The 14,754-nt window shown below is 54.0% G+C and overlaps 2 protein-coding genes across 2 annotated transcripts; one reads left to right on the top strand and one right to left on the bottom strand.

The window, feature by feature from the left end:
* Positions 1-1,726: 1,726 nt before the first annotated feature.
* On the top strand, positions 1,727-7,544 carry LOC119921161 (ribonuclease 4-like). Its single transcript, XM_038741541.1, has 2 exons — positions 1,727-1,825; positions 6,635-7,544. Exon 2 carries the CDS (start codon positions 6,645-6,647, stop codon positions 7,089-7,091), a length of 447 nt encoding a protein of 148 aa, XP_038597469.1. The 5' UTR covers positions 1,727-1,825; positions 6,635-6,644; the 3' UTR covers positions 7,092-7,544.
* Positions 7,545-10,654: 3,110 nt separating this feature from the next.
* LOC119921122 (ribonuclease 4-like) lies at positions 10,655-13,499 on the bottom strand. Its single transcript, XM_038741482.1, has 2 exons — positions 13,475-13,499; positions 10,655-11,287 (listed from the first exon to the last, which is right to left on the bottom strand). Exon 2 carries the CDS (start codon positions 11,280-11,282, stop codon positions 10,860-10,862), a length of 423 nt encoding a protein of 140 aa, XP_038597410.1. The 5' UTR covers positions 11,283-11,287; positions 13,475-13,499; the 3' UTR covers positions 10,655-10,859.
* Positions 13,500-14,754: the final 1,255 nt, after the last annotated feature.

Consider the following 14,754-nt stretch of genomic DNA (forward strand, 5'->3'; position numbering starts at 1 on the left):
CTGAGCTAGGACCCGGGAGTGGATGGGGGGTGGGGGGCAGAAAGGGGCTTGGCAGCAAACCTGACTCCCCCAGGACAGTGCCCAGCCGCGAGTGAATGTTTAATCCTTTGCTTCTGAAAAAAAGTCAAAGTCAGTGGATCTTTGCCCTCCTTCCTCCCCCACACTCCAGGCCAATAGAGCCACGGTCTCCCCAAAAGCCTGGTCCCCTGGCTCGGTCCGTGCCAGCCCCTCGAGGAGCCGGGACCCTCAACTGGAGTCCGGGGCCAGGCTCAGTGCCCACACTGTGCGGAGGGGGAGGGGCGTTATCGTCCGGTGAACTTGGCTCGGGGCTGTAGCTGGTTGGGGCTGCCCTCTCTCCCTGCTCAGCTGCTTCGGAGCTCGCTGCCCCGGGGCCCCGGCGGGCCACAGTTGAGCAATCGGTAAAGACCCCTCCCCAGAACCCAAAGGGAAAAGTTCCCTCATCAGCGCTCTGGGATTTGCCTGTGCGGCCGGGCAGAACCAAGGCGGTGCCAGTGGGGGAAAGGAGTTAAAAGGGCTCCAGGCCTCCCTGCCCCCTCTCCGCTCCCCATCCTTCCTCCTCTCCCCAGGTTTAGATACACATGGGCCCGTTTGCCGGTCAGATTCCCGGCCTCTCCTGCGCTTTCTATCCGTCTCGGCCCAGCCAGGACCCACCAGTTCCGCTCAGCCCTCCGTCCCTGCCTCTGCCCTGTTCTCCAACCCCGTTCTGACCCCTGCTCTACCCCTTCCCCAGGCCAATGAGCCAGCGACTCCCACGGGAAGCAGCATGGCTCAGTGGGAAGAGTACGGGCTTGGGAGTCAGAGGTCATGGGTTCTAATCCTGGCTCTGCCACATGTCTGCTGCGTGTCCTTGGGTAAGTCACTTAACTTCTCTGAGCCTCCATTACCTCATCTGTAAAATGGGGATTAATAATAATGATGGCATTCTGTAAGCACTTACTGTGTGCAAAGCACTGTTCTAAGCGCTGGGGAGGTTATAAGGTGATCAGGTTGTCCCACGGGGGGTTCACAATCTTAATCCCCATTTTACTGATGAGGGAACGGAGGCCCAGAGAAGTTAAGTGACTTGCCCAAAGTCACACAGCTGACAATTGAGCCGGAGCGGGGACTTGAACCCATGACCTTTGACTCCAAAGCCCGGGCTCTTTCTGTGAGCCCCACGTGAGACAACCTGATCACCTTGTATTCCCCCCCAGCGCTTAGAACAGTGCTTTGCACATGGTAGGCGCTTAACAAATGCTACTATTATTATTATTATTAAGGGCAGAGAAGCTGCCTTCGCCGGGGGGGCACAGTGGTCAACTCTTGTTGACCAAGCCGCTCCTGGAGCATTGACCCCTGAGCGTCAGGTTCAATGTCCAGTCACAGAGAGGCCACCGAGGCAGGAGGTGTATGCTGTGTACCTCCATCTTTGATCCATACTTGGCCTGGAAGTCCAATAACCCCCGCCTGAGTGGCCCCTCTCGCCAGACCTTTTCCCGGGCCCAGACACCCGCCGTTCCCTGGCAGTGCTACCTTTCGCTGGGGCCAAGGCAGGCGGGCAACAAAGGGGCTTCTGTTCCCATTGCCCCCCACGCCCCCTCCCCCACAGCCCCACGGCACTGTGGGCTCCGCCCCAACCGGCTCTGCTCCCCGGTTTGTGCCGATCCCGCCCCTTGGCCTGAGTCCTGGATGGGGCGAAGCTGGAGCCGGATCCGCCCCCCTGGACCCTTTAAAGCCCAGGCCCAGGGCCCCAGAGCCAGGAGGCGCCCAGGTCATCACCGGAAATTGTGATCCATCTCCAGCCAGAAGGACAGTGACTGATTCTGTAAGGCTTCGGCATCCCCACAGCCCACCCCGGCTCCATGCGCCCCCTGCTCTCTTTCTCTACTGTCTTTCCTGCCTGTCTCTGTCTCTCGTGCCTGCCTGCCTGCCTGCCTGCCTGTTTCTATGACTCTCCTGCCTACCTGTCACCCATCTGCTTGTCTCTGTCTCTCTCCTGCCTATCACTCTCTTCTCTGTCTCTCACTCCTGCCTGAATGTCCCCCTCCTGACTCTTTCCAGATTGTTTCTACATCTCTCTCTCCTTTCTGTCTCTTTCGTGCCTCTTCCTCTGTATTCTCTGTCCCACCTGCCTCTCTCCATGTCTCTATCCTGCCTCCCTGTGTGTCTCTCTTGTGCCCATTTCTGTCTTCTGCCTGTTTCTTTGTCTCTGTGTCTCTCTTCTGCCTGCCTGCCTGTCTCTATGCCCCTATTTCCTGTGTACCCGCCTGACTCTCTCTTGCTTGTCTTTCTTGTCTCTGTCTCTTTCCTGCCTGTTTCTCTGTCGCTCTCCCTCCTGTCTGTTTGTCTCTGACCTGCTGTCCTTTTCTCCTGCCTGCCTGCTGGAGTTTCTGTTTCTGTCTCTCCTACCTGTCTCCCACTGCCACACCCTGTCCTCACAGCTGCTTTGGGCTTAGGCTCAAGGATCACAAGGGAAAGATTAGACAGATCCAGCCTGCAGGATCCGGGATCTCGGCTAGGCAGGGTTTCACCCCCTCCCACTCCTCTGGAAAATTCTATAGGCCTGGGGAGGCTGCTTGGCTGGTGGAGGGCGGTGCTGCTCGACTAGGCCGAAGGGGCTGTTTCGGATCTGGGGCAAGGGTTAGGAGGGGGCAGCATCTGAAGCAATAGACCTCCCTGCCCTGCTCCTCCTGGTCAGGAGGAGGCAGTGAGTGTGTGTGTGGTGTTGGGGGAGGGAGAAGGGTTTGGAGTTAATATAAGAGGGCTTGGGAAGGATGGGAGAGGGTGGGAATAAGGGGTGACCAGGAACGAGGGGCTCTCTGGGATTGGGGCCAAAGGCATGGGTGAGGGGCTTGCACTGGGGGCCCCCGCTCTGGTTCAGCAAGAAAATGAGACTTCCAGGTTGGTTGGACTGAGCCCCCAACCCTCCGCTGCCTCTCCCTCTCTCTTCCTCCCCACGAATGCCAGTGGGCTGGAATGACTCCCATGGAGCCCACAGTGATGGTCCTGGGGGGATCTAGCTGTCTTCCACCCTCCACCCTCTCTGCTGCAGCTGCTTCCCCCAAGCCTGATGCTGTGGCTGTCCATGACAGTGCTGGCTCAGAACGACTTGCAGTACAGGAATTTCCTAAACCATCACTTCATTGGGAATCTGTTGGGCCAAGATGACAACTTCTCTGACAAGAAGGTAGCTCAGTTCCTGGGCCACAGACAGTGCAAGGAGTTGAACATGTTTATCCATAGCAGAACCCTGAACATCAAGGCTGCGTGCAAGGCGGAAGGCATTCCTCTCTTCGGGGGCTTGATACAGGGCGAGCCCTGCTTCCAGACCGCCACCTGCAGCGTCCACAGACAAAAGAAGTTCCCATGCTGATATTGAGCCCACCACAGCCCCAGGCTTATTGTCCTCGACTGTGTCAATGGGTTTCCCGTCCACCTCAAGAGGACCCTTGTGTCCTCCGAGGGGAGAAAGGGCAGGGCATTTCTGGATGCAGCACTTGGGCTCTTTCAATAAAGAAACAGTCTCTAGCATTAGCAAGATCAAACCCTGGCTCCCCAGCTCTGGTGATCCCCCTGCCCTGGCTTCCTCCTTCTGTTGCCAACCCAGGGCTTCTGCCCTTCCAACCCCAGGAAGCTGTTTGACCTGGAGTGACCCATATGGAAGGGATGGGGGGCAAGGGGAGGGTGACCTTAACCTGCTACAGAATTTTTATCCCCCATGGGCTGATGGAGGGGGGCACAGAGAAAGGGCTACAGCTCCAGGGAACCAAGAGTAAGAAGCCCCAGCAGAGAGAGACCAGGACTGGTCTGGGCCCAGGGCCAAGTCTGGGACCTCCCCATGAGGGACGGGTGCCCTCCCCCCACCCCCACAGCCAAGCAGGGTAGGGGCCACCTGTCGTGGTGGTGAGAGTGGGAGGTTTAGGGGTTTAGAGCAGCTGCAGCAGACCGTGCCAGGACCGGGTTGGTAGGGTGATCTGAACATCACCTCCCAACAGGGTCCTGAAGAAAGGGCTCTGCCCCATGCCCTGGCCAGCTGCTGGTGTAGAGGCCAAAGTCCCAACAGGAGAGTGACTGGAAAAGTAGCCAGTGTCCTCTCTTCGACTTCCAGCCCCCAGGGCCACAGGGCACAAGATATCTGTGATTTGTCCCGACAGAAGGGGCCAGGAGAGCATGGGAGAAACTCCAGGAGAGATGGAGAGATCATTGATAACACTCTTCCAGCATAACAGACTCTTCCAGAAGAGCTATTTGCTTTAGGAAAGTTGGTGAAATCCAATGACCTTGGCTCTGGCTTGGTAATCAGTCTCAGGTCTTCTTGTTCTCCCCTCGCAAGCTGGGCAGCCCCTACACCACTGCCCCTCCCCTCAAGCTGTTCAGATGCAAAGGGGAAGCAAAATCTCTCATCCTCATCCTCCTACCCAAACCTTGAGCCAGCTTCATCACCTTCTCCTCCTCTTCTCAGGAAGGGCTATGGTCTAGCCCCCATCTATTGGGGGATTCAGAGGGGATAGTGTGACTAAACTTGGACTCCACACTTGTTGAGCACCAGTTATGTGTGTGCCTCACTGGAGGAATGGAAGGGGTCAGCTAGCAAGCTGGGTGCTGGATGGAGGAGAGGGGAGTTTCAGTTGGCAGACTGAGAACTGGGTGGAGGATTAAGGGGATTCAGCTGGCAGTCTGGATGTAAGGTGGAGGAGTGAGGGGATTCGGCTGGTAATCTGGGTGTTAGGTGGAGGAGTGAGGGGATTCGGCTGGCAGACTGGGTCCTGGTGGTTGAGTCGGGGATTCAGCTGGCAGAAGGGTCTTTAGGTGGGGAAGCAGGGCTCCTTGAAGGCAGGAATCTTGGCTATCAACTCAATTGTATTGTATTCTCAAATGCTTCATGCAGTGGTCAGCATACAGTAAGCACTCAATAAGTACCATTGATTAATTGATTGTTTCAGCTAGCAGATTGGGCACTGGTTGTAGGAATGGGGGTGTCATCCAGCAGACTGGACCCTATGTGGATGAGCGGAGGAGTCAGCTGGCAGACTGGTGGGCAATGGGAGGAGAGAAGGTGGTCAGATGTCGGACTGGGTGCTGCGTGGAGGAGTGAGGGGATTCAGTTGGCAGACGGATCTCTGGGTGGGGAAGTAGGGCTCCTCGAGTAGGGATCATTGCTATTAACTCCATTGTATTGTATTCTTTCATGTGCATATTTACTATTCTATTTATTTTATTTTGTTAATATGTTTCGTTTTGTTGTCTGTCTCCCCCTTCTAGACTGTGAGCCCGTTGTTGGGTAGGGACCGTCTCTATATGTTGCCATGTTGCCAACTTGTACTTCGCAAGTGCTTAGTACAGTGCATTGCACACAGTAAGTGCTCAATAAATATGATTGAATGAATGAATGAATGTGCATAGTACAAGGTCTGCACACAGTAAGCACTCAATAAATACCACTGATTGATTGATTAATTGATTGGTCATTTCAGCTAGAAGATTGGGCACTGGCTATAGGAGTTGGGGCATTATCTAGCAGATTTGGTACTGGGTAGAAGAGTGGAGGGATCAGCAGACAGACTGGGTGGAGGAGAGCGTGGTCAGCTGGCAGACTGGGCACTATGTGGAGGAGTTGAGGTATTCAGCCAACACACTGGACTCTAGCTGGAGGAGTGGGGAGTTGTGTGACACCTGTTGTGTGACACCTGTGTGACAGTTGTGTGACACCTGTCCACAAAAACTCCTCACTCTCAGCTTCAAGGCCCTCCATCACCACGCCCCCTCCTACCTCACCTCCCTTCTCTTCTTCTACAGCCCAGCCCGTACCCTCCACTCCTCTGCCGCTAACCTCCTCACTGTGCCTCATTCTCGCCTGTCCCGCCGTCAACCCCCGGCCCACGTCCTCCCCCTGGCCGGGAATGCCCTCCCTCTGCACATCCACCAAGCTAGCTCTCTTCTTCCCTTCAAAGCCCTACTGAGAGCTCACCTCCTCCAGGAGGCCTTCCCAGGCTGAGCCCCCTTTTTCCTCTCCTCCTCCCTATCCCCCCGACCCTACCTCCTTCCCCTTCCCACAGCACCTGTATATATGTTTTAGATTAGTAACAGATTTATTACTCTATTTATTTTACTTGTACATATTTACTATTTTATTTATTTTGTTAATGATGTGCTTCTAGCTTTACTTCTATTTATTCTGATGAGTTGACACCTGTCCACATGTTTTGTTTTGTTGTCTGTCTCCCCCTTCTAGACTGTGAGCCTGTTGTTGGGTAGGGACCGTCTCTATATGTTGCCAACTTGTACTTCCCAAGCACTTAGTACAATGCTCTGCACACAGTAAGTGCTCAATAAATACGATTGAATGAATGAATGAATGAATGAGTTTTGCAGGCAGAATGGAAGCTGTGTTGAAGAGTGGAGGCATTTGGAATAATCAAGAAACACTTTAGGGAGAGAGAGACAGAGAGAAAGAGCTCTCCTGTGGGGCAACACATCTGGACATTTATCCCCAGGGTCTGGGGGAGGGGGAGGGGGATTCCTGTTGCAAGGGGAGTTGAGGATGAGTGTGGGTTTTGCTTGGCAGTAGAAGAGAACTGCCTCTTAACCTCTGACCTCTGCCCCACTCTCTCCCATTCTCCCTCACTCTGCCTAGGGTGCTCACAATGTTTTGGCAGGGGACCTACTCGCTGCTGCTCCTGGCACTGCTGGCACTGCTTGGACAAGCCCTGCTGCCTGTTGCAGGGCAGAAGGCCATGTACCAGCGGTTCCTGCGCCAGCATGTGGACCCACAGGGTGAAAGTGGTAGCAACGCCGCAGTCTACTGCAACCGCATGATGCAGGCGAGGAAGATGACCGCTCAGCGCTGCAAGGCCTTCAACACCTTCATCCACGAACCCATCTATCTCATCAACAGCATCTGTAGCACAGACAGCATCTCGTGCAAGAACGGCCGCATGAATTGCCATGAGGGTGTCGTCCGGGTCACCGATTGCAAGGAGACGGGGGGCTCCAGGCCAGGCAACTGTAGGTATCGGGCCCAGGTCAGCACCCGCCGTGTGGTCATTGCCTGTGAGGGGGACCCAAAGGTGCCCGTGCACTTTGACCGCTGACCGGCCCGGCCCAGGCCTGCAGATGTGGAGACAGTGCTCACACTGATTTTTCGGTTCCTGCTTCCTTGGGAGGGAGAGGGAGACCAATGAGGTCTGCCGTCCCCACCCCCTAGCCTCTCCCCGTATTACCCAGCCATTCCCCCAGATTTCAGGGTCAGCATTGTCTCTCAGTAGAGATGGGTCCCAGATGGCAGTCTAAGAGTTTTAAACCCAACTGTCCATCAGACTTTCTCCCCAGTCCCTTACCCCAAGCCCCACCAGGGCCCAGCCGAGGGGGGAGGTTTCCAGGCTCCAGAGTCAGCACTGGGCCAGGCCAGGGAAACTCGGGGCCTGGAAGTTGACTCCACAGGAAGCTGGACTGTGGGCTCACTGCCCAGTACTCATCAGGGGCATATGCCACTGACCTGTCCTCTTTCCTGCAATAAAAGTCATGTATCCCACATTTTTTTTAAATTTATGGTTTTTGTTAAACATTTACTATGTGCCAGGCACTATACTAAGCACTGGGTAGATACAAGCTAATCAGGTTGAACACAGCCCATGTTGGACATGGAGCTCACAGTCTTAATCGTCATTTTACAGATGAGGGAACTGAGGTGCAGAAACTGTAAATTATTTGTCCAAGGTCACACAGCAGACAAGTGGCAGAGCCATAATTAGAACACAGGTCCTCTTGACCCCCAGGCCTATGCTCTATCCACTAGGCCACACTGCTTACCATGGGTCTGGACTGCTCTGGTGTTCGAGGGGGCAGGGATCCCGGTAAGAATGGAGGGAAGGAGAATTCCGCTTGACCCCGCCCGCTGAAATGGTCCCAGTTGTCTAATTTCCTTTAATTCAGGCCAGCCTATGGCTAACACTAAACTCCCATTTTAGGTGACCAGTCCCAGGGATGGCCAGGTCCCACCTGTCTCCACCCCCGGACGTTCCCCACTTCCTTGGGAGCCCCAGGTCAGCTCCCCACGCTGACCTCAGGCACCGCTGAGAATTGCTAGTGGTCATCACAGAGCACCCTTTATCAGAGGTAGCTTTTTGGGTGGAGAGGAAAGGGGGAATCCTGGTGATTATGTGAAGATAGAACTGATAGGATTTGGTGACAAACTGAATATGTAGATTGAATAAGAAAGATGAGTCAAGGCTAATGCCAAGGTTACAGGCTTGGGAGACAGGGAGGCTGGTGGTATTTTCTGGACACCCTTCTGCTTCCCCCAAATACACCTATCAGGCTGAGTGGCCTACAATACGTCTGAGGGGGCCCCTACAGGACAGGGAACAAGTGCTGGAGGAGAGGGTCTGCCTGTTCTTTCCAATTGGGTAAGGTGGTAAGGTGTCCCTGCATCTCTAACGAAGACTTCTCCTTCCCAAAAGATGAGGCAGAGCAATGGCTGCTTGCAGCCTCACTGGCCAAACATCCCCTGGCCCCATGGGGATCCCATCTCCGGCCTGTGGTGGGGGGAAGCACAGCAGACTTGGGGCCACAAAGTTGAGGCCACTGGAGGGTCAAAGGGCTTCCCCTCACAGGCCACAACGATGTGCCAAATGTGGTGGGTGCCATGGTTGTGGCAGTTGGGGTAGAGGGGTAGAGGATAGAGTTGTGCACGAACTCGCTCATGGTCTGGAGCAGGGTCCTGGCTCTCCGATGGCAGTCGTCCCACCCATTCCTGTAGGTGAGCCGGGTGTCCCGGCACGCCACCTCCACCTTGCTCTGCACCTGCATGGATGTGTTGAGTGGCCTGTAGTGCTCATTCATTCATTCACTCATTCATTCATTCAATCATATTTATTGAGTGCTTACTGTGTAAAGCACTGTACTAAGTGCTTGGGAGAGTACAATACAATGACAAACAGACACATTCCCTGTCCACAGGGGAGCTCAAAGACTAGTCTCGTTGGTCATTCTGCGGGAGCTCACAGACTAGTCTCGTTGGTCATTCTGCGGGAACACATCAGCTGGTTGCAGTAACTCTGACTGGTCACCCCTGGCCGAGGCCGGGGCTGGCAGGTCTACGTGCTGCCACAGGAACTTGGTGGTTGGAGTCTCCCTACAGGAGGCCACAAGCAGGAATAGCCACAGAGGCAGCAGCTGCAGGCGGGGGCTCTTGAGGGCCATCATAGCCTGGCTCAGCTCAGGGACCCTGAAGAAGGAGTGGGTGAAAGGCTTCCCACCGTCACTGGTCCTCTTGCCTCCCACCCCCTGCTGAGGAATCTCTCTTGCATTTAGAGATCAATGTGGCCCTTCCCTTGTGTGTCTCCCTTTTGCTTTAGGCCCTCAAGACCAGCATGAGACAGTCACCAGAGGCCACCGCCCCCCCCCCCCCCCACCCCGGAACCCTCCATACAACTGCCCCTGCTCCCACTATTCAGTGACTTCAAGCTCCAATCCACTGGCCCTTCCGTCCCCTCTATGCCTCTTCTCCCTTCCCCTCCACTCTCCACCACCACGTGGGACAACCCGATAACCTTGAATCTTCCCCAGGGCTTAGAACAGTGCTTGGCACATGTCAGAGGTTAACAAATACCCTCATTATTCCTGATCACTGCCTCCTAACCCCCTCCATTGCAGTTGTTCACCTCCCAGCTTAGCAAGGTGTCCGGCTAGGGTTTCTGAGTGCCACCCTCACCCTGATGTGTGGATTAGTTTCCAGAAGGCTGGTTGCCTGTCGGGGTTCTCCCCAGTGCTGGCTGATATGATTAGTTGATTGATAGATTGATTGGTTGATAGGGAGAGATTTTGAGGGGGGCAGGGTGGAGAGCAGGGAGGGCATTTATATCCAGGAGAAGCAGGTGTGGATGTGGGAAGGAGGGGGAACAAAGACACCCGGGCTGGGTTGGCTTTGCTATGGGCCTTCTGGCCAAAACACATAGCCTTTGGCTCAGCCTGGTCCCTGTGACTGGGGGAAGAGGTGCAGTCCTAGGAGGGGGAGAACAGAGTCTAGATCGGGGAAACCAACCCAGGCACAGGAGGGTTGAGGAAGGGGGAAGCTCATAAATTCTGCCTTCAAGTCCCCCATACTGCAGTCTCCTCTCCAGCTCAGTAGAGGCCTGGGGGAGAGGTGGTTTTTTCTGGGCTAGATCCCTGGGGAAAGGGTGGCAGGGAGGCAGGTTCCTCATTTCCCAGAAGAAGAGGGAGGGCTTTCCCCAGGTGGTTATCAACACAGTATCCTCCCCTCCCTGCCCCACTAGCCTGCCACTGCCTCAGAGGCGGGCTCAATCCCTCCCTGTTCCTATCTCTCTGCAGCTCCCTGAGGCTGATGGCACATCTCAGAGCCTCTGCATCCATTTTCTCACTCTCCAGCTGGGGTCTGACTAAGGGCAGAAGGCCCCTCCCCCCCTCAGCTCCCAGGAGCTCAGACTGCACTGTATCCTCTCCTTCCTTCCCTCTTCCCTTTGTCCTTCTCTCCCTTCCCCCTTCCCTCCCTTCCTCCTTCCCTCCCTCCAACTCCTCCGCTCTTTTTTCCCCTACCCCTTAACCTCCGTCTTGCCCGTGTCCCTTCCCCTCTCCCCCTGCATCACTGCCCTCATTCCATCTCCAGGGGCCTTTGGAACCGAGAACCTTCAGAGCCCAAAGCCACTCAGGCAGGAAACAGATTTATTACATCAAAAGCAAAACTTACAGGGAATAGTGGGGATAATGGAAGGGGCTGCACAGAAATTCAGGGGGAATGGGGGACCCCTGGGTGTGTGGGTTGGGGGGGTCAGGGAAGATCCAGGGTCTCCAGTAGGGAAAGGGTCTGGGGGTTCTTGATGTGTGGAGGGCAGGCGATTCCTCTACCCATCAAAATGGACGGGCCTCTGCTGCACACAGGCCACAACGATGTTGCGGGAACGGGAGATGGAGCGGTAGCGGCAGTTGGGGGGCCGGGTACCAGGGACAGCCTTGCAGTCGGTGACTTTCAGAGGCTGGGAGCTGCGGTGACAATTCCGCATCCGTGGGTTGCGGCAGCGCCTGGCTGGGGTGCGGCACAGGGTGACCAGAGCTCCTGGGTCCTCATGGATGAAGGTGTTGAGGGGTTTGCAGCGGTTCCCCGTGATTAGTCCGCGGCGCTGCATCAGCACGTTACAGTATTGGGTCGGCCCTCCCGGGACCTGCGATTTGGGCTGGTCAACATGGCGCTGTAAGAAGACTGCAAACTGACCGAAAGTGCAGGTGGCCAGGAGTAGCAAGGCCAGGGGCAGCACCTGGGGCAGCATCACTCCTGTGTGAGAGGGGCATATGGAGAGGTTGTTGGAGAGAAGAGGAACCGTCTTGACTACTGCATCAGCCTTCTCACTCACCTCCTTACTTCCTGTCCCTACTCCAGTCCATTTTTCACTCTGCTGTCCAGTTCATTTTCCTAAAAAACAGTTTCGACCTTCTCTCCCCACCCCTCAAGAACCTCCAGTGGTTGTCCATCCACCTCCACATTAAACAGAACCTCCTTACAATCAGCTTAAAGGCACTCAATCTGATCTGCCCCTCTGTTTTACCTGGTGATGCCCTACTAACACTCAACAGGCACACTTCTCTTGTCTGACACTAACCTACTCACTGTACCTCAAACTTCTCTATCTTGCTGGTGACCCTTCGCCCACCCCTTCCCTCTGGCCTGGAACTCCCTTCCTCTTCATGTATGACAGCACCACTCTCTCCACTTTCAAAGCCACCCTAAAATCAAATCACATCTCCAAGAGTCCTTTCCTGATTAAGTCCTCATTTCCCCTATTTCCTCTCCTTTCTGCATTGGCTGTGCACTTGGATCTGTACCCTTTAAATCCATGATATTCACCCCAACCTCAACCCCACTTATGTTTACCCTGCCATTTCCCTTATCTGTAATTTATTTCAATGTCTCCCCCTCTTGCTTCTAAGCTCCTTGTGGGCAGGGTTCACATAATAATAATAATAATAATAATAATAATAATAATAATAATAATAATAATAAGGCATTTGTTAAAAGCACTTACTATGTGCCAGGCACTAATCATCATCATCATCAATTGTATTTATTGAGCGCTTACTAATCGAGTTGGACACAGTCCCTATCCCATGTGGGGCTCACAGTCTCAAACCCCATTTTATAGATGAGGGTACTGAGGCCCAGAGAATAAAAAGTGACTTGCCCAAGGTCACACAACAGACAAGTGGCAAAGCTGGGATTAGAAACCATAACCTTCTGACTCCCAGGCCTGTGTTCTATCCACTATGCCCTGCTGCACCAACTTTATTGTACTGTAGTTTTCCATACACTTAGAAAGTGCTCTGCACACAGTAAGCACTCAGATGTTAATGATAGACTGCTTTACCACCCCCATCCACCCACCACCCACTCGAGGTCATCATAGACCTGCCTCTGCTGGGACTGACCCTCGTTATGCTTTAAACTGTTCCCCTCACCTCAACCATCCCCTCTCCACACCCTTCCTTGACCAGGGTTGTTATTATTATTATTATTATTATTATTATTATTATTATTATTATTATTATTAATAGTAATAATAAGCTCTTACTATGTGCCAAGCACTGGTCTAAGCTCTGGAGTAGATAAAAATAAATCTGGTTGGGCATGGGCTGAGGGTGGATCTGAAGGGATCAATTTAGGTAGGGGTCCAGGCAGAACAAGGAAGAAGGTTGTGGTGATCTTGTCCTTTCTGGAGAGGTCGGTGGGCTAAGAGGGGATCCCACCCCAGCTCCCATTCCTGGCCCTGGTGGTTAATTTCAATCTAAAAACCTTAGAGAAGCAGAATGGCTCAGTGGAAAAGAGCCCGGGCTTTGGAGTCAGAGGTCATGGATTCAAATCCCAGCTCTGCCAATTGTGAGCTGTGTGACTTTGGGCAAGTCACTTAACTTCTCTGTGCCTCAGTTGCCGCATCTATAAAATGGGAATGAAGACTGTGAGTCCCTAGTGGGACAACCTGATCACCTTGTATCCTCCCCAGTGCTTAGAACAGTGCTTTGCACATAGTAAGCACTTAATAAATGCCATTATTATTATTACTATTATTATCACCCAACAGTTGGGACTGCAGAATGTGATGTCTCCTCTTCCTACTGGTCATTGGGTCATTGGGTCATTGGGTCATTGGGCTGAAGGTTTTGGGGTCTTCAGGGCCAAGTCAGTCCTTCCCTGGATCAGGGCTCCGGGAGCATGAAGATGTGCCCTTTCCATGTGCTTCCCCGGACTCCTAGGTGAGTTCTCTACTCCTTCCCCATACCTCATGGAGCTGAGAGGGCCCTGCCCTTTGCAGATCCCTCCCCTGGCCCAGGCTCTTGCCTCCTCCCCTCCCCAGAAGACCTCCTCACCCCACCCAGAAGACCTCTTTGCCCCAGTCCCAATCCCAGCACCCGTCCCCTCTGAGACCTGCCCCCTGTCCCACCCCAGTCTTCACTGTCCCCCAATCCTGACCTGTGGCTCCAGCAGACAGTGGATCCAGATCCAGTGGGTCCTGGATTGGGAAAGCCACTGTAAGCTGCTGATATAGGGCCCTGTGGAGGGAGGGGTCTGAGGGGGGAGGGGCTGGGTGAGACTGGTCAGGCTGGCAGGGGGAGTGGCCTATCCCCAGCAACCTGGGGCCTTCCTTCTCCTCCTCCTTCTCCTCCTCTTCTTCCTCTTCCTCTTCTCCTTCTCCTCCTCCTCCTCTTCCAGCCCCAAGTGGGACTGGGCCTGTTTAGTGATGGGGCTGGGAGCCAGGACAACTAGGTCCCCGATTGTTGAGTGTGGCCGGCTCTGGCCGCAAAGATGGGGCTGTGCTGCTGGAGAAAGGGGAGCTCAGGGGATTTGGGCCTGATCACGAAGCACAGTGCAGTCCTTCCCTGCCACCACCCTCCCTCCTGGCTGTGACAACACCCCTCTCAACCATGTACCCACTGGCCCAGTGGTGTCCCCCCCCCAGTGACCTTCCACCCTGCCCCCACCCCCTTCAGAGGTCTCTGTGCTGCTTCCTTTGGCTCGACCCTTTTGGGAGGTTGTGGGGTCTGCAGGGTCTGTGGGGACTGCAGGGATTGGGGTGGCTGTGGTCGGGGGGTGGAGGGGCTGTGAGGATGGTGAGGGCTGTGGGCCAGCAGGGGCTGCAATCAATCAATCATTCAATCATATTTATTGAGCTATTACGGTGTGCAGGGTACTGTACTAAGCACTTGGGAGAGTACACTATAATGAGTTAGTAGATATGTTCCCTGCCCACAACCACCTTACAGTTTAGAGTGAGAGAAAGACATTCATATAAATAAAAAAATACACATATGAACATAAGTGCAGTGGGGAGAACCAGGGGCCCTCAGAGTTGGGGAGGGGCAACGGAAACCTCATAGGAGCAGATAGTAGCAGAGGGGAGCAGAAACAGCATGATCTAGTGGATAATAATAATAATAATTATGGTATTCGTTAAGAGCTATGTTTCAGGCACTATACTAAGCACTGGCTAGCGCATGGGCCTGGAAGTCAGAAGGAGGTGAGTTCTAATCCTGTCTATGAAACTTGTCTGCTGTACGGCCTTGGGCCTCCTCCAGGAGGCCTTCCCAGACTGAGCCCCCTCCTTCCTCTCCCCCTCCTCCCCCTCTCCACCCCCTCGCCTTACCTCCTTCCCTTCCCCACAGCACCTGTATATATGTATATATGTTTGTACGTATTTATTACTCTATTTATTTATTTATTTTACTTGCACATACCTATTCTATTTATTTTAT

This window comes from Tachyglossus aculeatus (genome assembly GCF_015852505.1).
Source record: "Tachyglossus aculeatus isolate mTacAcu1 chromosome 12 unlocalized genomic scaffold, mTacAcu1.pri SUPER_6_unloc_1, whole genome shotgun sequence".
Taxonomy (NCBI): domain Eukaryota; kingdom Metazoa; phylum Chordata; class Mammalia; order Monotremata; family Tachyglossidae; genus Tachyglossus; species Tachyglossus aculeatus.

Excerpts from the sequence above, each read along its gene's own strand:
- LOC119921161 (XM_038741541.1), top strand. The coding sequence starts at position 6,645 with ATGTTTTGGCAGGGGACCTACTCGCTGCTGCTCCTGGCACTGCTGGCA.
- LOC119921122 (XM_038741482.1), bottom strand. The coding sequence starts at position 11,282 with ATGCTGCCCCAGGTGCTGCCCCTGGCCTTGCTACTCCTGGCCACCTGC.